This window comes from Capricornis sumatraensis, chromosome 3, assembly GCF_032405125.1.
Source record: "Capricornis sumatraensis isolate serow.1 chromosome 3, serow.2, whole genome shotgun sequence".
NCBI lineage: Eukaryota > Metazoa > Chordata > Mammalia > Artiodactyla > Bovidae > Capricornis > Capricornis sumatraensis.
Genome location: NC_091071.1, coordinates 44828474 through 44850731, shown reverse-complemented (window position 1 = coordinate 44850731; position 22258 = coordinate 44828474). Strand labels below are relative to the sequence as shown.

At 39.4% G+C, this 22258-nt stretch overlaps 1 protein-coding gene across 1 annotated transcript in view; it reads left to right on the top strand.

Annotated features, from left to right (window-relative positions):
- The first annotated feature begins 1754 nt into the window (after positions 1-1754).
- Positions 1755-22258, top strand: part of OCA2 (OCA2 melanosomal transmembrane protein) — a 283390-nt gene continuing 262886 nt past the window's right edge. The window contains exon 1 of the mRNA XM_068968987.1: positions 1755-2002. Coding sequence (XP_068825088.1) covers positions 1755-2002 — 248 coding nt within the window. The remainder of the gene's footprint in view (positions 2003-22258) is intronic.

The window sequence follows — 22258 nt, the reverse complement described above, 5'->3', positions numbered from 1 at the left end:
AAAGGTCTTGTAGGTCTTCATAGAACCATTCAACTTCAGATTCTTCAGCGTTACTTGTTGGGCCATAGACTTGGATTACTGTGAAATTGAATGGTTTGCCTTGGAGATGAACACAGATCATTCTGTCATTTTTGAGATTGCATCCAAGTACTGCATTTCATACTCTTTTGTTGACCATGCTGGCTACTCCATTTCTTTTGAGGGATTCCTGCCCGCAGTAGTAGATATAATGGTCATCTGAGTTAAATTCACCCATTCCAGTCCATTTTAGTTCACTGATTCCTAGAATGTCGATGTTCACTCTTGCCATCTCTTGTTTGACCATTTCCAAAATGCCTTGATTCATGGACCTGGCATTCCAGGTTCCTATGCAATATTGCTCTATACAGCGTCAGATCTTGCTTCTATCACCAGTCACACCCACAACTGGGTATTGTTTTTGCTTTGGCTCCATCCCTTCATTCTTTCTGGAGTTATTTCTCCACTGATCTCCAGTAGCATATTGGGCACCTACTGACCTGGGGAGTTTCTCTTTCGGTATCCTATCATTTTGCCTTTTCATATTGTTCATGGGGTTCTCAAGGCAAGAGTACTGAAGTGGTTTGCCATTCCCTTCTCCAGTAGACCACATTCTGTCAGACCTCTCCACCATGACCCCTGTGTCTTGGGTTGCCCTGTTGGCATGGCTTAGTTTCATTGAGTTAGACAAGGCTGTGGTCCCAGTGTGATTAGATTGACTAGTTTCTGTGAGTGTGGTTTCAGTGTGTCTGCCCTCTGATGCCCTCTTGCAATACCTGCCATCTTACTTGGGTTTCTCTTACCTTGGACGTGGGGTATCTCTTCATGGCTGCTCCAGCAAAGCACAGCTGCTGCTCCTTACCCTGGACTAAGGGCATCTCCTCACCACCGCCCTTCCTGACCTTCAACATGGGATAGCTCCTCTAGGCCCTCCTGTGCCCGCATGGTCACTGCTCCTTGGATGTGGGGTTGTTCCTCCTGGCCACCGCCCCTGACCTCGGGTGTGGGGTAACTCCTCTTGGCCACCGCCCTTCAGGCATGGGGTCATCCTGGCTTCTGCCCCTGACCTCGGACGTGGGGTAGCTCCTCTCAGCTGCGCTGAGTGTGCCGGTCACAGCCACCCATGCTTAGGAGAGAGGAAGGGGTGTGTTAATCTCCTATTCACAGTTGGGCAGGGACAGATTGTCTCTCATGAGCTCAACAAAGGCACTTTAGTTTACAGTCAGACAGGGTTCTTTGAGGCAAACCATTATTTATGATTATAATAACAAAAGCAATGAAAAGCAAGTCAAAGAAAATTTCCAATGTGGAGTCAGAATTGGCTTCCTCTCTGCAACATATTTATTACAAGAGATATATCCCATTGTACCAGTGGTGTTTACCACATTTTAAACATTTCCCATTATCAATATCTTTAGAGGATGTTTATTTTTGAATAGTGTTTTATACTGTGAAAGTATCACAATTTACCCTAATTAATACTTTGTTGTTGAATAGTTAGGTCACTGCTAGTGTGAAATATGCTAAAATATTCATCCTTGGAGATGAGCATACATTGGAATATAATATTAGATATTAGAATGCTGAAACATGATAAAGTCCTTGTTATAACAGGTCTTTTTACATACCATTCAGTAGTATAAATTCCTCAAGGTGCAAATGATATTCCCAGTTTGCTTTTTATCAACAGCAGTTTCTTTCTGTTTGACCCCAGTGAGAAGAGTGGCAACAGAAACATGCACCTAGAGAACAAAGATGGCAGGCTGACCTCTGGCATGCTGGAGATGGAGCTACATCAGACATCTGCTCCCACGAGTGCTGGCCTGGGAGGGTCAGGGTTGGTGGAACTCAACACCAGCAACCACAGGTCACAGCAAGGAGTTGGCAAGGCAGATTCCCTGAGCCCCTACCACAATGGGGCTGCTGGGCAGAGCTGCTGGGCTCCTGTGGACCAGGATTTTGGCTCATGCCTCAAGGAACGGTGGTGAGTTTAAAACAGTTTTACCTTATAAATGTGGAATTCACAACCACTGGATTTCCATGAACATAGTTCCCTTACATTTTTTTGTGGGAAAAATTTCCAGATATTCTGCAAGACTCTTTCCAGCACTAGATCACTTTCCTGGCCTGTTTTGAATGAATGCTGTTTCTAAAATGTGGCTAATGTAAATCCAAAAGGTAATAAAGATAGAAATCAGGTTGGCCTCATCAACTGTGTACAAACTGGTTAGTTTTTCTTAGAGCTATTAAAATTAGGATATAGATACACAGGAAAGAAGAGTGTGTTAGTTATCTAGTGTCAGAGTGTTAGTCACTCAGTCGTGTCTGACTCTTTGCAACCCCATGAACTATAGCCCGACAGGCTTCTCTGCCCATGGAATTCTCCAGGCAAGAATACTGGAGTGGGTTGCCATTCCCTTCTCCTGGGGATGTCCCCGACCCAGGAATCAAAACTGGGTCTACATATTCCAAAATTCAGCATCTTAAAATGACACGTTTGTTTCCTTACAGTTTTGTGAGTCAGAAATCAGCATTGCTTAGCTGGATCCTCCGCCTAAGGGTCTTTCACAGGCTGAGAACAAGTTGTCAGCAGAGGCTGACTGTCGTTCAAGTGGGTAGGGTTTGCTTCCAAAGTCATCATTGTTGGCTGGACTTAGTTCTTCCATCAAGGCTAGCATGAGAGACAGTCCTTTGTAACCTAATCATAGAAGTAACTCCCCATCACTCTTACTGTGTTCTGTTTGTTAGGATGAGTCACTAGGTTGTACCCACAATGTAGGGGATGGGATCACACATGGACATGAACACCTGGAGTAGATTATTGAGGGCATGGCAGACAAAGGTTGCCTGTCACAAAAGTGGATGAATCTGCTTGCCAACACAGAAGACACAAGAGACATGAGTTTGATCCCTGGATCAGGAAGATCCCCTGGGATAGGAAATGGCAACCCACTCCGGTACTCTTTTCTGGAAAATTCCATGGACAGAGGAACCTGGTGGGATACAGTCCATTGGACTGCAGACAGTTGGACACAACTGAGTGCACATGCACATACACACACACACACACACACACACATTTTTAGTTTAGTTTAATAAAGCATATTCCATACTGTTTTTCATAATGGCTCCATCATTCTACATTCCCACCAACAGTGTATGAGGGTTCCCTTTTCTCCACATCCTTACCAACAATTGATATTTGTAGACTTTTGATGACAGCCATTCTGACAAGCCTGAGATGATATCTCATTTTGTGGTTTTGACTTGCATTTCCCTGATGATGAGTAATGTTGAGCATCTTTTCACATGTCTGTTGGGCATCTGTATATCTTCTTTGGAAAATTATCTATTCAGGTACTCTGCTCATTTTTCAATCAGATTGTTTGGTTTTTTGATGTTGAGCTGTGTGAATTCTTTTTATATTTTGGATATTAACTCCTTTTTGGATGTATTATTTGCAAATATCTTCTCCCATTAAGTAGGTGGCCTTTTTGTTTTGTTGATAAGATTCTTTCACTGTGCAAAAGCTTTGATGTGTACATTTATTTTTACTTTGTTTCCCTTGTCTGAGAAGACATATCCCCCCAAATATTGCCAAGACAGATGTCAATGAGCATACTGCCTATGCTTTCTTCTATAATTTTATGATTTCAGGCCCTGCATTTAGTCTTTAATTCATTTTAAGTTTTTTTTTTGTTGTTGTTGTTTTTGTACTAGGTATGAGGAAGTAGTCTAGTTTGATTTTTTTTTTTTTGCTTGTAGAGGTACAGTTTTGCCACTATTATTTATTGAAGAGGTTATCTTTTCCCCATTGTATACCCTTGCCTTTTTTTATAATAGATTAATTGCCCATTTGAGTGTGGGTTCATTTCTGAGCTTTTAATTTCTTCTGTTTGATTGAGCTATGTATCTTTTGTGTGTGTGTGTATGTGCTAGTACCATGCTGTTTTGATTTTTGTAGGTTTGTAGTATAGTTTGAAGCCAAGAAGTGTGATACACCAGTTTTGCTCTTTTTAAAGTTTGTTTTGGCTATTGAGGGGTTTTTATGTTTCCACCCAAATTTTAGATGGGATTCTATGGGAAATGCTATTGGCATTTTGATAGGTCTCACATTGAATCTATAGATTGCCTTGGATAGTATTAACAATAATACTTGGGTCATTTTAGCAATATTAATTCTTCCAATCCATAAGCACAGTATATCTTTCCATTTGTTTGTGTCATCTTGAATATCTTTCATTAATAAGTGTGGGTCTTTTACCTTCTTGGCTAGAGTCATTCCTAGATGTTTTATTCTTTTTGATGCAATTGTAAATGGTATTGTTTTCTTGTTTTCTCTTTCTGATAGTTTGTTGCTGGTCATTGTTCAGTCGCTAAGTTGTGTCTGACTTTTTGTGACCCCATGGGCTACAGCACACCAGGCTTCCCTGTCCTTCACTATTTCCCTGAGTTTGCTCAAACTCTTATCCATTGAGTTGATGATCAATGGCCATCCAACCATCTCATCTTATTCCATCCTCTTCTCCTTTTGCCTGCAGTCTTTCCCAGCATAAGGATTTTTTCCAATGAGTAGGCTCTTCACATTAGGTAGCCAAAGTATTGGAGCTTCAGCTTCAGCATCAGTCCTTCCAATGAATGTTCAGTGTTGATTTCCTTTAGGATTGACTGATTTGATCTCCTTGCTGTCCAAGGGTATCTCAAGAGTTTCTCTACCACCACAGTTCAGAAGCATAAATTAGTCAGCACTCTACCTTTATAGTTTGTTGTTAGTATATAGAAATGAACAGATTCCTATATATTAATTTTATATCTTGCCACTTTATCAAATTCATTGATAAGTTCCAGTAGAGTTTTGATGTCATATTTAGGATTTTCTATTTACAGTATCATGTCTTCTACAGTGACAGTTTTCTTTCTACATTTTCTATTTGCATTAAAAATTTTTTCTTGCCTGGTTGCTGTAGCTATGAATTTCAACATTGTGTTGAATAATAGAGGTTAAAGAGGGCATCCTTGTCTTGTTCCTGAAGTTAGAAGTAATGCTCTCAGCTTTTACCATTGAGAAAGATGTTAGCTGTGGACTTTTCATATATGGCCTTTTCTATGTTTATGTATGTTTCCTCCATACTCACTTTGTTCAGAGTTTTTATCATGAATAGATGTTGAATTTTGTCAAAAGCTTTTTCCTGCATCTATCGATGTGGTCATATAATTTTTATTCTTCAGTTTGTTTTTGTGATGTATAATCTTGATTGATTTTTCCATCCTTGCATTCCTGGGATATTCACTTGATTATCATGCATGATTTTGTTAATATATTTTTGAATTTGGTTTGTTAATATTTTTTTGAGGATTTTGTATCTCTGTTCACTAGCAATATTGGCTTGTAATTTTCTTATTTTAATTTTAAAAGCTATCATTGCCTAGTTTTGGCATCAGAGTGATGTTGGCCTTGTAGAAAGAGTCCATAAGTTTTCTTCCTCTGCAGTTTTAAAGAATAGTTAGAGAGGATAGATGTTAATGCTCCCTTAAATGTTTGGTAGAATTAGCCTGTGAAGCCATCTGGTCATGGGCTTTTGTTTTTTGGGAGTTTTAAAAAATTACTAAATCAGTTTCATTACTGATAATTTATCTGTTCATATTTCTTATTCACTCAGTCTTTGGAGATTGTACACTTATAGGAATTTGTCCACTTCTAGGTTGTTCATTTCATTGTAGTAATCTCTTATGATCTTCTGAATTTCTATCACTTCTCCTTTTCTCATTTCTGATTTTATTGACTTTGGCCCTCTCTTTGTTTTCTTAATAAGTTTGGCTAAAGGTTTGTCAATTTTGTTTATCTTTTCAAAGAACCAGTTCTTAATTTCATTGATCCTTTTATTGGCTTATTTTGGTTTTATTTCATTTATTTCTGCATTGATCTTTATTATTTCCTTCCTTTTACTAACATTGGGTTTTGTTCATATTTTTCTAGTTCCATTAAGCATAAGCTTATATTGTTTATTTGGGACTTTTCTGCTATACTGAAGTAGGCATCTCTCTTTATAAACTTCACTCTTAGAATGGCTTTTGCTGCATCTCATGGATATTGGATCATTGTGTTTCTGTTTTCATTTGTCTCCAGGTATTTTTTTTATTTGCTCTTTGATTTTTTCAGTGATCCATTGCTTATTTAGTAACATATTGGTTAGTTTCTATGTGTTTTATTTCTTGCAGGTTTTTCGTTCTTTTTCTCCTTGTAGTTGATTTCTAGTCTCATAGAGTTGTGGTTGGCAAAGATGATTTCAGTCTTCTTACATTTATTGAAATTGTTTTGTGACCTAGCATGTGAGCTATCCTGGAGAAAGTCCCATATACACTTGAAAAGAATGTATATTCTGGTGCTTTGGGATGGAATGTCCTATGGATATCTATTAAGTCCATTTGGTTTAATATGTTGTTTAAGGCCAGCATTTCCTTATTGATGATCTGTCTGGATGGTCTGTCCATTGATCTAAGTGGGGTGTTAATGTTCTCTAGTATTATTGTGTTACTGTCAGTATCTCCCTTTATATCTGTTAATATTTGATGTATGTATTTAGGCAACTGATGTTGAATGCATATATATTTACAATTGCTACATTTTCTTCTTGGATTAATTCCTTGATCATTATGTAATATCATTCTTTGTCTTTTATGACAGCTCTTTGTTTTAAAGTTTATTTTGTTTAAGTTTCTCTACCTTGGTTTTCTTTTTGTTTCCATTTTCATAAGATACTTTTTTTCCTGTTCCCTTTCAGTCTGTGTGTGTCTTTAGAAATGAGTCTTTGGTAGGCAGAATATATATGGGTGTTGTTTTAAAATACATTCAGGCTCTTTACATTCTTAGATTAGAATATTTAATGCATTTATCTTTTAAGTAGTTATTGATAGACATGTACTTATTACACTTTTATGATATTAATTGTTTTGGGGTCATTTTTGTGGTTCTTTTTGTTCTTTTCTTTTTTAAAACTCTCTTTACCTTTGATCTGATGACTATCTTTGGTGTTCATGTTTTTTCTCTTTTTTGTGTATCTATTGTAGATTTTTCATTAGAACTTGAGTTTTATATGGAGCAATCTATCTATATATACATGGTTACTTTAAGTTATTAATCTCTTAAGCTTGAATGTTTTTAATAACACTGAAGTTTTATTCCCCCCTAAACTTTTACATTTTGACATAATATTTTATATCCTTTAGCTTTGTGTATCCTTTAACTTATTGTGGACATTGGTGATTTTACTACTTTTTCTTTTAAACTATTACTATCTTTATAAGTAGTTGATCTCTTACATTGTGTGTATTTGGCTTTGCCAATGAGATTTATCCTTCAGTAATTTTCATATTTCTAGTTGTGGCCTTTCCTTTTTTGTTTAGAGAAGTCCCTTAAATAATTCTTGTAAAGCTCGTTTGATGGTGCTGAGCTCTTCTAGATTTTGCTTGTTTGTAAAGTTTTTGATCTCTCCATCAGATCTGAATGAAAGCCTTGCCAGGTAGAGTATTCTTGGTTGTGGTTTTTCACTTTCATCACTTTGAATATATCAGGTCATTCTCTTTTGGACTGCATAACTTCTGCTAAAAAATCAGCTGATGACCTCGTGTGAGTTTCCTCATACATTACTAGTTGTTTTTCCTTTGCTATTTAAAAAGAAATTATTTATTTTAATCAAAGGTTAATTACTTTACAATATTGTATTGGCTTTGCCATACATCAACATGAATCTGCCACAGTTATACACGTGTTCCCCATCCTGAACCCCCCCTCCTTCCTCCCTCCCCATACCATCCCTCTGGGTCGTCCTAGTGCAGCAGCCCCAAGCATCCAGTATCATGCATTGAACCTGGACTGGTGATTCATTTCATATATAATGCTATACACGTTTCAATGTCATTCTCCCAAATCATCCCACCTTCTCCCTCTCCCACAGAGTCCAAAAGACTGTTCTATACATCTGTATTTCTTTTGCTGTCTCTCATCTGTGTTTTTGTTACCATCTTTCTAAATTACACATATATGCATTAGTATACTGTATTGGTGTTTTTCTTTCTGGCTTACTTCACTCTGTATAATCGGCTCCAGTTTCATCCACTTCATTAGAACTGATTCAAATGTATTCTTTTTAGTGGATGAGTAATACTGCATTGTGTGTATGTACCACAGCTTTCTTATCCATTCATCTGCAGATGGACATCTAGGTTGCTTCCATGTCCTGGCTATTATAAACAGTGCTGCGATGAACATTGGGGTACACATGTCTCTTTCAATTCTGGTTTCCTCGGTGTGTATGCCCAGCAGTGAGATTGCTGGGTCATAAGGCAGTTCTATTTCCAGTTTTTTAAGGAATCTCCACACTGTTCTCCATAGTGGCTGTACTAGTTTGCATTCCCACCAACAGTGTAAGAGGGTTCCCTTTTCTCCATACCCTCTCCAGCATTTATTGCTTGTAGACTTTTGAATCGCAGCCATCCTGACTGGTGTGAAATGGTACCTCATTGTGGTTTTGATTTGCATTTCTCTGATAATGAGTGATGTTGAGCATCTTTTCATGTGTTTGTTAGCCATCTGTATGTCTTCTTTGGAGAAATGTCTATTGAGTTCTTTGGCCAATTTTTTGATTGGGTCATTTATTTTTCTGGAATTGAGCTGCAGGAATTGCTTGTATATTTTTGAGATTAGTTGTTTGTCAGTTGCTTCATTTGCTATTATTTTCTCCCATTCTGAAGGCTGTCTTTTCACCTTGCTTATAGTTTCCTTTGTTGTGCAGAAGCTTTTAAGTTTAATTAGGTCCCATTTGTTTATTTTTGCTTTTATTTCCAATATTCTGGGAGGTGGGTCATAGAGGATCCTGCTGTGATGTATGTCGGAGTGTTTTGCCTATGTTTTCCTTTAAGAGTGTTATAGTTTCTGGTCATAGGTTTATGTCTTTAATCCATTTTGGGTTTATTTTTGTGTATGGTGTTAGAAAGTGTTCTAGCTTTATTCTTTTAAAAGTGGTTGACCAGTTTTCCCAGCACCACTTGTTAAAGAGATTGTCTTTAATCCATTGTATACTCTTGCTCCTTTGTCGAAGATAAGATGTCCATAGGTGTGTGGATTTATCTCTGGGCTTTCTATTTTGTTCCATTGATCTATATTTTTGTCTTTGTGCCAGTACCATACTGTCTTGATGACTGTGGCTTTGTAGTAAAGCCTGAAGTCAGGCAAGTTGATTCCTCTAGTTCCAGTCTTCTTTCTCAAGATTGCTTTGACTATTCGAGGTTTTTTGTATTTCCATACAAATTGTGAAATTATTTGTTCTAGCTCTGTGAAAAATACCGCTGGTAGCTTGATAGGGATTGCATTGAATCTATAAATTGCTTTGGGTAGTATACTCATTTTCACTAAATTAATTCTTCTGATCCATGAACATGGTATATTTCTCCATCTATTAGTGTCCTCTTTGATTTCTTTCACCAGTGTTTTATAGTTTTCTATATATAGGTCTTTAGTTTCTTTAGGTAGATATAGTCCTAAGTATTTTATTCTTTTCATTGCAATGGTGAATGGAATTGTTTCCTTAATTTCCCTTTCTATTTTCTTTTTATTAGTGTATAGGAATGCAAGAGATTTCTGTGTGTTGATTTTATATCCTACAAATTTACTATATTCATTGATTAGCTCTAGTTATTTTCTGGTGGAGTCTTTAGCGTTTTCTATGTAGAGGATCATGTCATCTGCAAACAGTGAGAGTTTTACTTCTTTTCGAATTTGGATTCCTTTTATTTTTTTTTTTCCTGCTCTGATTGCTGTGGCCAAAACTTCCAAAGCTATGTTGAATAGTAATGGTGAAAGTGGGCACCCTTGTCTTGTTTCTGACCTTAGGGGAAATGCTTTCAAGTTTTCACCATTGAGGATAATATTTGCTGTGGGTTTGTCATATATAGCTTTTATTATGTTGAGGTGTGTTCCTTCTATTCCTGCTTTCTGGAGAATTTTTTATCATAAATGGATGTTGAATTTTGTCAAAGGCCTTCTCTGTATCTATTGAGATAATCATATGGCTTTTATTTTTCAGTTTGTTAATGTAGTGAATTACTTTGATTGATTTGCGGATATTGAAGAATCCATGCATCCCTGGGATAAAGCCCACTTGGTCATGGAGTATGATCTTTTTAATGTGTTGTTGGATTCTGATTACTAGAATTTTGTTAAGGATTTTTGCATCTATGTTCATCAGTGATATTGGCCTGTAGTTTTCCTTTTTTGTAGTATCTTTGTCAGGTTTTGGTATTAGGGTGATGGTGGCCTCATAGAATGAGTTTGGAAGTTTACCTTCCTCTGCAATTTTCTGGAAGAGTTTGAGTAGGATAGGTGTTAGCTCTTCTCGAAATTTTTGGTAAAATTCAGCTGTGAAGCCATCTGGGCCTGGGCTTTTGTTTGCTGGAAGATTTCTGATTATAGTTTCAATTTCCGTGCTTGTGATGGGTCTGTTCAGATTTTCTATTTCTTCCTGGTTCAGTTTTGGAAAGTTGTACTTTTCTAAGAATTTGTCCATTTCTTCCACATTGTCCATTTTATTGGCATATAATTGCTGATAGTAGTCTCTTATGATCCTTTGTATTTCTTTGTTGTCTGTTGTGATCTCTCTTTTTTCATTTCTAACTTTATTGATTAGATTTTTCTCCCTTTGTTTCTTGATGAGTCTGGCTAATGGTTTGTCAATTTTATTTATCCTTTCAAAAAACCAGCTTTTGGTTTTGTTGATTTTCACTAAGGCCTCCTTTGTTTCTTTTGCATTTATTTCTGCCCTAATTTTTAAGATTTCTTTCCTTCTACTAACCCTGGGTTTCTTCATTTCTTCCTTTTCTAGTTGCTTTAGGTGTAGAGTTAGGTCATTTATTTGACTATTTTCTTGTTTCTTGAGGTATGCCTGTATTGCTATGAACTTTCCCCTTAGCACTGCTTTTACGGTGTCCCACAGGTTGTTGTGTTTTCATTTTCATTCGTTTCTATGCATATTTTGATTTCCTCTGTGGTTTGTTGGTTATTCAGCAGCATGTTGTTCAGCCTCCATGTGTTGGAATTTTTAGTAGTTTTTCTCCTGTAATTGAGATCTAATCCTACTGCATTGTGGTCAGAAAAGATGCTTGGAATGATTTTTTTTTTTTTTTGAATTTACCGAGGCTAGATTTATGGCCCAGGTTGTGATCTATCCTAGAGAAGGTTCCGTGTGCACTTGAGAAAAAGGTGAAATTCATTGTTTTGGGGTGAAATGTCCTATAGACATGAATTAGGTCTAACTAGTCTATTGTATCATTTAAAGTTTGTGTTTCCTTGTTAATTTTCTGTTTTGTTGATCTATCCGAAGGTGTGAGTGGGGTATTAAAGTCTCCCACTATTACTGTGTTACTGTTAATTTCCCCTTTCATACTTGTTAGCATTTTTCTTACATATTGTGGTGCTCCTATGTTGGGTGCATATATATTTATAATTGTTATATCTTCTTGGATTGATCCTTTGATCATTATGTAGTGTCCTTCTTTGTCTCTTTTCACAGCCTTTGTTTTAAAGTCTATTTCATCGGATATGAGTATTGTTACTCCTGCTTTCTTTTGGTCTCTCTCTGCATGGAAAATATTTTTCCTGCCCCTCACTTTCAGTCTGTATGTGTCCCCTGTTTTTACGTGGGTCTCTTGTAGACAACGTATATAGGGGTCTTGTTTTTGTATTCATTCAGCCAGTCTTTGTCTTTTGGTTGGGGCATTCAACCCATTTACTTTTAAGGTAATTATTGATAAGTATGATCCAGTTGCCATTTAGTTTATTGTTTTGGGTTCGAGTGTATACACCCTTTTTATGTTTCCTGTCTAGAGAATATCTTTTAGCATTTGTTGGAGAGCTGGTTTGGTGGTGCTAAATTCTCTCAGCTTTTGCTTGTCTGTAAAGTTTTTGATTTCTCCTTCATATTTGAATGAGATCCTTGCTGGGTACAGTAATCTGGGCTGTAGGTTATTTTCTTTCATCACTTTAGGTATGTCTTGCCATTCCCTCCTGGCTTGAAGAGTTTCTATTGAAAGATCAGCTGTTATCCTTATGGGAATCTCCTTGCGTGTTATTTGTTGTTTTTCCCTTGCTGCTTTTAATATTTGTTCTTTGTGTTTGATCTTTGTTAATTTGATTAATAGGTGTCTTGGGGTGTTTCACCTTGGATTTATCCTGTTTGGGACTCTTTGGGTTTCTTGGACTTGGGTGATTATTTCCTTCCCCATTTTAGGGAAGTTTTCAACTATTATCTCTTCAAGTATTTTCTCATGGTCTTTTTTTTTGTCTTCTTCTTCTAGGACTCCTATGATTCGAATGTTGGGGTGTTTAACACTGTCCTGGAAGTCTCTGAGATTGCCCTCATTTCTTTTAATTAATTTTTCTTTTCTCCTCTCTGATTCATTTATTTATACCATTCTATCTTCTAATTCACTAATCCTATCTTCTGCCTCTGTTATTCTAGTATTTGTTGCCTCCAGAGTGTTTTTGATCTCATTTATTGCATTATTCATTATATACTGACTCTTTTATTTCTTCTCAGTCCTTGTTAAACCTTTCTTGCATCTTCTCAATCCTTGTCTCCAGGCTATTTATCTGTGATTCCATTTTGATTTCAAGATTTTGGACAATTTTCACTCTCATTATTTGGAATTCTTTTTGTCAGGTAGATTCTCTATATCTTCCTCTTTTGTTTGGTGTGGTGGGCATTTATCTTATTCCTTTACCTGCTGGGTATTCCTCTGTCTCTTCATCTGGTTTATATTGCTGAGTTTGGGGTGGCCTGTCTGTATTCTGGCAGTTTGTGGAGCTCTCTTTATTGTGGAGTTTCCTCACTGTGGGTGGGGTTGTACAGGTGGCTTCTCAAGGTTTCTTGTTTAGGGAATCTTGTATCGGTGTTCTGTTTGGTGGAGCTGGATTTCTTCTCTCTGGAGTGCAATGAAGTGTCCAGTAATGAGTTATGAGATGTCAATGGTTTTGGAGTAACTTTGGGCAGCTTGTATGTTGGAGCTCAGCGCTGTGTTCCTGTGTTGCTGGAGAATTTACATGGTATGTCTTGCTCTGGAACTTGTTGGCCCTTGGGTGGTGCTTGGTTTCAGTGTAGGTATGGAGGTGTTTGATGAGCTCCTGTCGATTAATGTTCCCTGGAGACAGGAGTTCTGGTGTTCTTAGGATTTGGACTTCAGCCTCCTGCTTCTGGTTTTCAATCTTGCTCCCAAGTAAAAATGGGTAGTGAAGATTGGGTTCTTAAAGGTACAAAATTGATAACAAATACCAAAAAGCAAAGATTAAAAATCTAGAGTAGGGTTTGGAATTTCATAAATACAATATTAAAGAAAAAGAAAAAAAAGAGAAGAAAAGTCACAAAAATTATAATATATATATGTATATATACATATAAAGTTTGCTTTTAAAAAATAGGGGCTTTTTTTTGCAAAGTAATAGTAGTTTATAAAAGTGAAAACTAAAGGAATAATAGAGGACTTAAAAATAAAAAAAATTAATAAAAAGAATGATCGTAAAAATAGTAAAAATATGTCTAGGCATTTCTCTGGTGTTTTTGTGGGTATTGTGGTGTCAGTTCATTTTAGGATAGTTTCTTGGTCCAACTTATATTTCTCAATATCTATAGGCCCCTTCCTATGTAGTCAGTACTAACTACAGGGTTTTAATCTATTGCACCTGTCACTTCCAAGGCAGTTCCCTCTGTTTTAGCTTCTTCTGTTTGCTGGTCTCTTCAGTGTCTGATTTCCACCCTGACACAAAGCGGGTGGTGGTGGACACTTTTTTTAGGCTTACTTATTCAGTCGCGCTGTGGGGAGGGAGGGACACTGCAAACAAATAACACTGGTGTGTGCTCTCAGTGCCTCAGCCACAGTGGGCCTGCCCCCGCTCACAGCAGGTGTACTCTCCCTGCCCACACTGCTCAGGCTCTAGGTTGCTCCACCAGGAACCGTCCAAGGCTGGCCCTGGGCTGCATGCACCTCCCAGGTCTAAGCCGTTCAGGTTCAGGCACTCGGGTAGTCCCCAGAGGCACAGACTCGGTTGGGCCTGTGTTTTGTGCCCTTCCCAGGTCCGAGCAGCTCAGGTGATGAGGTGTTTGACAAGCGCGGTCGCTGTGACTTATAGCCTCCCCCGATCCTGCCGCTCGGTTTTCTGTGTACAACTGGCGCACCTTCTCAGGAGGATGTTGACATCCAGAACCCCAAGAAGTCTTAGTTAGCAAAGAAGCCTGCTCGCAGTTTTTTAGATAATGTCTCTCTGGGGCTGTGATTGCCCGCTTCCGGCTCTGGCTGCCTGTCACCGGAAGGGCATGGTCTGCAGCCAGGTATCTCTGTTCAGTCCTTTGTTCTGTGCGTGGACCTGGCGGTGTCTTAGGTTAGGGCTGGCTTTTTGCGTGGTAGTTATCCCACAGTCTGGTTTGCTAGCCCAAGTTAGTTCACTCAGATTGCACTCAGGGCATTCAGGCCAGATCCTTACTCTAAGCAATGCAGCCCACGCCTCCCTGCCCAGCCTCCACAGGCATCTGCACTGCTTCTCCACTGGGGGAGTTACCATTGGGCTCATAGTCTGTGGGTTTTAATTATGTATTTTTTTTCCTCCCTGTTATGTTGCCCTCTGTGCTTCCAAGGCTCACCACAGACTCAGCAGTGACAGTGTTTCCTGATGTTTGGAAACTCCTCTATTTTTAAGACTTCCTTCCCAGGATGAAGCTCCGGCCCTACCTCTTTTGTCTCTCTCTCTCTCTTTTTTTTTTTTTTTGTCTTTTATATTTTTTCTTCCCTCTTTTCGAAAACAATGGTTCGCTTTTCTGGATTCCTGATGTCCTCTGCCAGCATTCAGAAGTTGTTTTGTGGAATTTACTCAGAGTTTAAATGTTCTTTTGATGACTTTGTGAGGGAGAAAGTGGTCTCCCCGTCCTAGTCCTCTGTCATCTTAGGACCGCCTCTCCTTTGCTATTTTAATATTCTCTACTCATCTTTAATTTTTGTCATTTTAATTACAATGTGTCTTGATGCGGATCTCTTTGGGTTGATCCTACTTGGAACTTTCTGTGCTTCTTGGACTTGACTGTCTGTTTCCTTTTCCAGGTTAGAAATGTTTTCAATTACTATGTCTTCAAATAAGTTCTCTGCCACTTTCTCTCTCCTTCTTCTTTGAATCCTTTAATGTGAATGTTATTATATTGATGCTGTCCCAGAAGTCTCTCCATTTTAATAATTCTTTTTTCTATTCAGCTTGCATAATTCTCACTATTCTTTCAGTTCACTGATCTGCCCCTTTGTATCACCTAATATACTGCAAAATTTCTTTTGATGTATTTTTGTTTAAGTTACCCTTCAATTCTGTTTGATTTTTTTTTATAATTTCTGTTTTTCTTAAACTTCTCGCTCTGTTCATCCATTCTTCTAAATTTGTTGAGCGTGATTATGGTCATTTTCATGGAAACTATATTAGGTAGATTGGTTATCTCCACTTTGCTTGGTTCTTATGGTGTTTTATCTTGTTCCATCATTTTGGAATATGTTCCTCTGTTATTCATTTTTCTTAATTCTATATTTTTATTTCAAAACATTTAGTAGAATGCTTATACTTCTGTGTCTTAGAGAAGTAGCTTTATGTAGGAGATATGCTTATGTGTCCCAGAAGTCTACTCTTTCTGGTCTCCAGAGCCAAATGCACTAGGGATGCTCCCAGTGTGGGCTGTGTGGGTTCTTCTGTTGTGATGAGATGAGTACCGTGGTTGGTCTGGTAGTTGTGATTGGCCTCTGGTCTGCTGATTGCCAGGCCCTGCCTGGCAGTTGATGGGTGTGGCTGGGTCACAAGGTAGATGACTGAAGAGCTCCAAAGTGTCACAGGGCTAGTGCTGCAACCACTGCTGCTTCTTGTGCTGCCAAAGCCACAGAGCTGAAGCAAAGAAACAGTTGGAGTATTTGGATGAAGATATGGGATTTGGTCTCTTTAACTAATCATCAAAAAGCAATCAATTTAGCCAGTTTATTTGTGAAACAAGAAATTAAAGACTAACTTCTCTTTTAAAAAAAGATCAAAGATCCTGGATCTTTGATGCCTGGTCTGGGCTAGTGGGGCTAGTGGAGCTAGTGTTATTTTGCTGGTGGGTGGCACTTATGTCTAGGGAGTCCCAGGGCTAGTGCTGGACTGCTAGTGGGTAGACCAGGGTGCTGGAATCTTTGGTTCTAGGACCCTGGGGGTCCCAGAGTTGGTGTCAGTCCACTAGTGGGCCAAGCTGAATCCTGCAGTATCTGGCTACAGAGTCTAGAGTTTATCAGAGCTGGTGCTAGCTCTCTGTTATGTGCATGTGAAGTGTGTGCATGCTCAATTATGTCCAACTCTTTGCAACCTTATGGACTATAACTCACCAGGCTCCTCTGTCCTTGAAATTTTCCAGGCAAGAATACTGGAGTGGGTTGCCATTTCCTATTCTAGGGAGTCTTCTTGACCCAGAGATTGAGCTCATGTATATGTCTACCACACACAACCTGTGACCAAGCGAGTACCTCATGTTGTGAGGTACATAAACGATCTCAACTGTTACATAGTCAGTTCACTTCAGTCTCTCAGTGGTGTCTAACTCTTTGTGACCCCATGAACTGCAGCATGCCAGACCTCCCTGTCCATCACCAGCTCCTGGAGTCCACCCAAACCCATGTCCATCGAGTCAGTGATGCCATCGAACCATCTCATCCTCTGTTGTCCCCTTTGCCTCCTGCCCTCAATCTTTCCCAGCATCAGGGTCTTTTCCAATGAGTCAGCATAGTCACTATTTACAAAACATGGGGTGAAAGCCTGAACAAGCCATCTTGGCCAATTTGCTCTCGCCTCACGTTCTGTGTGCAGTCCATCTTCTGTGATGTTCCCTTGGCAAGTAACACTGACCCTTGGATTTACATCTTGCTACTGCAGTAACTACAACAACAATCAGTTACACCCCCAATACAAAACAAAACACAATGCCAGGTATCACCTGGAACTTATGTTGATGTCCTTGCCCTCATGAGGCTAGAAAAGCCAGTCACCACATGTGGAGCACCTTTATTTTACATGGCCAGGTCCAGTCCACCATCTTTCCTTGTGAAATTGCAGGAAAGCCTCTACAGGGGCAAGTCCACTCCTGAAGAATTTTATTAAGGGCCCATAAAACCCCCTACAGGTGCCATGCCAACTGCTTCAAGGAGGAGATTTTTGTGGCATTCACAGCCCACCCAAAGATTCCAAATACTTTCACACTGTTATAAATCTGCAAGAGAATCAGAGGGTAGTAGCACATCACAGCACACAGCCTTTACAGTACACAGTCCTACTAAACCTATATCACAGGACACAGCATTGACAGCACACTGTTCTACTAAACCTTCATCACAGGACACAGCCTTTACAGTACACTGTTCTACATAAGACACAGACTTTATAGTACAATGTTTTACTAAACCTACATCACAGCACACAGCGTTTACAGCACACTGTTCTAACCCTACATCATAGGACAAAGCCTTTACAGCAGTGTTCTACTAAACCTACATCACAGCACACATCTTTTACAGTACATTGTTCTATGAAACCTACATCACAGGACACAGCCTGTACAGCACAGGGTTCTACTAAACTTACACCACAGCACACAGCCTGTACACTACACTGTTCTATGAAACCTATATCACAGGACACAGCCTTTACAATACACTGTTCTACTAAACCTACATCACAGCACACAGCCTTTATTGCACACTGTTCTTGTAACCCTACATGACAGGACACAGCCTTTATAGTACACTGTTCCACTAAACCTACATCACAGGACACAGCCTTTACAGCACACTGTTCTACTAAACCTACATCATAGCACACAACCTTTACAGTACATGGTACTACTAAACCTATATCACAGGACACAGCTTTTACAGCACACTGTTCTAATAAACCTACATCACAGGACACAACTTGTACAGCACAGTGTTCTACTAAACCTACATCACAGCACACAGCCTGTACAGTAATACACTGTTCTCCTTAAACTTACATCACAGGACACAGCCTTTACAGCACACTGTTCTACTAAATGTACATCACAGGACGCAGCTTTTAGAGTACACTGTTCTACTAAACCTACATCACAGGACACAGTGGTTATGGTACGCTGTTCTACTAAACCTACATCACAAGACATAGCCTGTACAGCACAGGGTTTCTACTAAACCTACAGCACACAGCCTGTACAGTACACTGTTCTACTAAACCTATGTGACAGGACACCGCCATTACAGTAAACTGTTCTACTAAACCTACATCACAGGACACCGTCTTTACAATACACTGTTCTACTAAACCTACATCACAGCACACGGCCTTTATAGTACACTGTTCTACTAAACTTAACTCACAGGACATAGCGGTTAGAACACAGTGTTCTACTAAACCTACTTCACATCACACAGCCATTACAGTACACTGTTGTACAAAACCTACATCACAGCACACAGTCTTTACAGTACATTGTACTACTAAATCTACACCACAGGACACAGCATTTACAGTACATTGTTCTACTAAACCTAAATCACAGGAAACAATGGTTATAGCACAGTGTTCTAGGAAACCTACATCACAGGACACAGCCTTTACAGTACACTGTTCTACTAAATCTACATCACAGGACACAGCCTTTACAGCACAGTGTTTACTAAACCTACATCACAGCACACAGCCTTCACAGTACATGGTTCTACTAAACCTACATCATAGGACAAAGCCTTTACAGCACACTGTTCTAATAATCTACATCACAGGACACAACTTGTACAGCACAGTGTTCTACAAAACCTAAATCACAGCACACAGCCTGTACAGTACTCTGTTCTACTAAACTTACATAATAGGACACAGCCTTTACAGCACATTGTTCTACTAAAGCTACATCACAAGACACAGCCTTTACAGTACACTGTTCTACTAAACCTATATCACAGGACACAACCATTACAGTAAACTGTTCTACTAAACCTACATCACAGGACACAGCCTTTACAGTACATTGTTCTACTAAACCTAAATCACAGGAAACAATCGTTATAGCACAGTGTTCTAGGAAACCTACATCACAGGACACAGCCTTTACAGTACACTGTTCTACTAAATCTACATCACAGGACACAGCCTTTACACTACACTGTTCTACTAAATCACATCACTGAACACAGCCATTGCAGTACACTGTTCCAGGAAACCTACATCACAGGATACAGCTGTTACGGTACACTGTTCTACTAAACCTACATCACTAGACACAGCCATTGCAGTACACAGTTGTACTAAACCTACATCATAGGAGACAGCCTTTACAGTACACTGTTCTACTAAACCTACATCACAGGACACAGTGGTTATGGTACACTGTTCTACTAAACCTACATCACAAGACATAGCCAGTACAGCACAGGGTTATATTAAACCTACATCACAGCACACAGCCTGCACAGTACACTGTTCTACTAAACCTATATCATAGGACACAGCCATTACAGCACACGGTTCTACTAAATATACATCACAGGACACAGCCATTACAGGACACAGCCATTACAGCACACTGTTCTACTAAACCTACATCACAGGACACAGCCTTTACAATACACTGTTTTACTTAACCTACATCACAGGACACAGCCTTTACAGTACACTGTTCTACTAAACCTAACTCACAGGACACATGGGTTACAGCACAGTGTTCTACTAAACCTACTTCACATCACACAGCTGTTACAGTACACTGTTGTACAAAACCTACATCACAGTATACAGTCCTTACAGTACACTGTTCTACTAAATCTGCATCACAGGACAGTGTTTACAGTACACCATTCTACTAAACCTACAACACAGGACACAGCTGTTATGGTACACTGTTCTGGTAAACCTACATCACAGGACACAGACTTTATGGTACACTGTTCTACTAAACATACATCACAGGACACAGCATTTACAGCACAGTGCTCTTCTAAGCCTGCATCACAAGACACAGCATTTAGAGTACACTGTTCTCCTAAACCTACATCATAGGACACAGCCTTTACAGGACAGTGTTCTACTAAACCTAAATCACAGCACACACCCTGTACAGTACACTGTGTTCCTTAAACTTACATCACAGGACACAGCCTTTACTGTACACTCTTCTACTAAACCTACATCACAGGACACAGCAATTACAGTACACTGTTCTACTAAACTTACATCACAGCACACAGCCTTTATTGTACAGTGTTCTACTAAATCTACATCACAGGACACAGCCTTTACAGTACACTGTTCTACTAAACCTACATCACAGAACACAGTGGTTAATGGTACACTGTTCTACTAAACCTACATCACAAGACATAGCCTGTACAGCACAGGGTTCTACTAAACCTACATCACAGCACACAGCCTGTACAGTACACTGTTCTATTAAACCTATCACAAGTTGCAGCTGTTACGGTACACTGTTCTAGTAAACCTACCTTACAGGACACAGTGGTTACAGCACAGTGTTCTACTAAACCTACCTCACATCTAACAGCCGTTACAGTACACTGTTGTACCAACCTCCATCACAGCACACAACCCTTATCATATATTTTTCTACTAAATCTAAATCACAGGACACAGCCTTTACAGTACACCATTCTATTAAACCTACATCACAGGACACAGCTGTTATGGTAAACTGTTCTACTAAACCTACATCACAGGACACAGCTATTACAGTACATTGTTCTACTAAAGCTACATCAGAGGACACAGCCGTTATAGCACAGTGTTCTACTAAACCTACATCACAGGACACAGCCATTACAGTAAACTGTTCCATTAAACCTACATCACAGGACACAGATGTTACAGTTCACTGTTCTACTAAACCTACATCACAGGACATGTACAGTACACTGTTCTAGTAAGCCTACATCACAGGACACAGCCTTTACAGTACACTATTGTACTAAACCTATAATACAGGCCACAAGCTTTATAGTACACTGTTCTCCTAAACCTATATCACAGGACACAGCCTTTATAGTACAATATCTAAACCTACAACACAGGACACAGCCTTGACAGAACACTGTTCTACTAAACCTACATGACAACACACAGCCTTTACAGTACACTGTTCTACCAACCTACATCACAGGATACAGACTGTACAGTACACTGTTCTACGAAACGTAGAGCACAGCACACAGCCTTTATTGCACACTGTTCTCCTAACCCTACATGACAGGACACAGCCTTTATAGTATACTGTTCCACTAAACCTCCATCACAGGAGACAGCCTTGACTGTATACTCTTCTACATAAGACACAGCCTTTACAGTGTACCTCTGTACTTTTGCATCCTCATAAACTGGATGGGACTCCTGCCAGCTCGGGCCTCCTTTGGGAGTCTTTTGACTTTCAAACTGGCATCTTGCATGCCGTCCCTCTACTTCTCTCAATAAGGACCCACAAAACCCCTACAGATGCTGGGCCCATCCCTGTGTCCCAAAGTCACAAAAGTCATGTTGCCAAGTGTTCCCGATGCATTTGCCAAAACTGTTAACTCAAATCGACCAACTCTGCCTGAGTATATGGTTGAACTCCCATTTGCCGGACTGTCACTGGCACCGTGGGGTGGATTTTCCTGACTGTCCTGAAGGCGAATATGAATTGTGCCCTATGCGATGCTGCACCAGTGCTCAGTGTGCAAAGACACTTGTAAGAACTAGAGCAATGTATATTGGCACTATAGCAAATAGAACTACCTTATGACCCAGCAATCCCACTGCTGGGCATACACACCGAGGAAACCAGAATTGAAAGAGACACATGTACCCCAATGTTCATCGCAGCACTGTTTATAATAGCCAGGACGTGGAAACAACCTAGATGTCCATCAGCAGATGAATGGATAAGAAAGCTGTGTACATATACACAATGGAGTATTAGCCATTAAAAAGAATACATTTGAATCAGTTCTAATGAAGTGGATGAAACTGGAGCCGATTATACAGAGTGAAGTAAGCCAGAAAGAAAAACACCAATACAGTATACTAACACATATATATGGAATTTAGAAAGATGGCAATGACGACCCTGTATGCAAGACAGCAAAAAAGACACAGATGTGTATAACGGACTTTTGGACTCAGAGG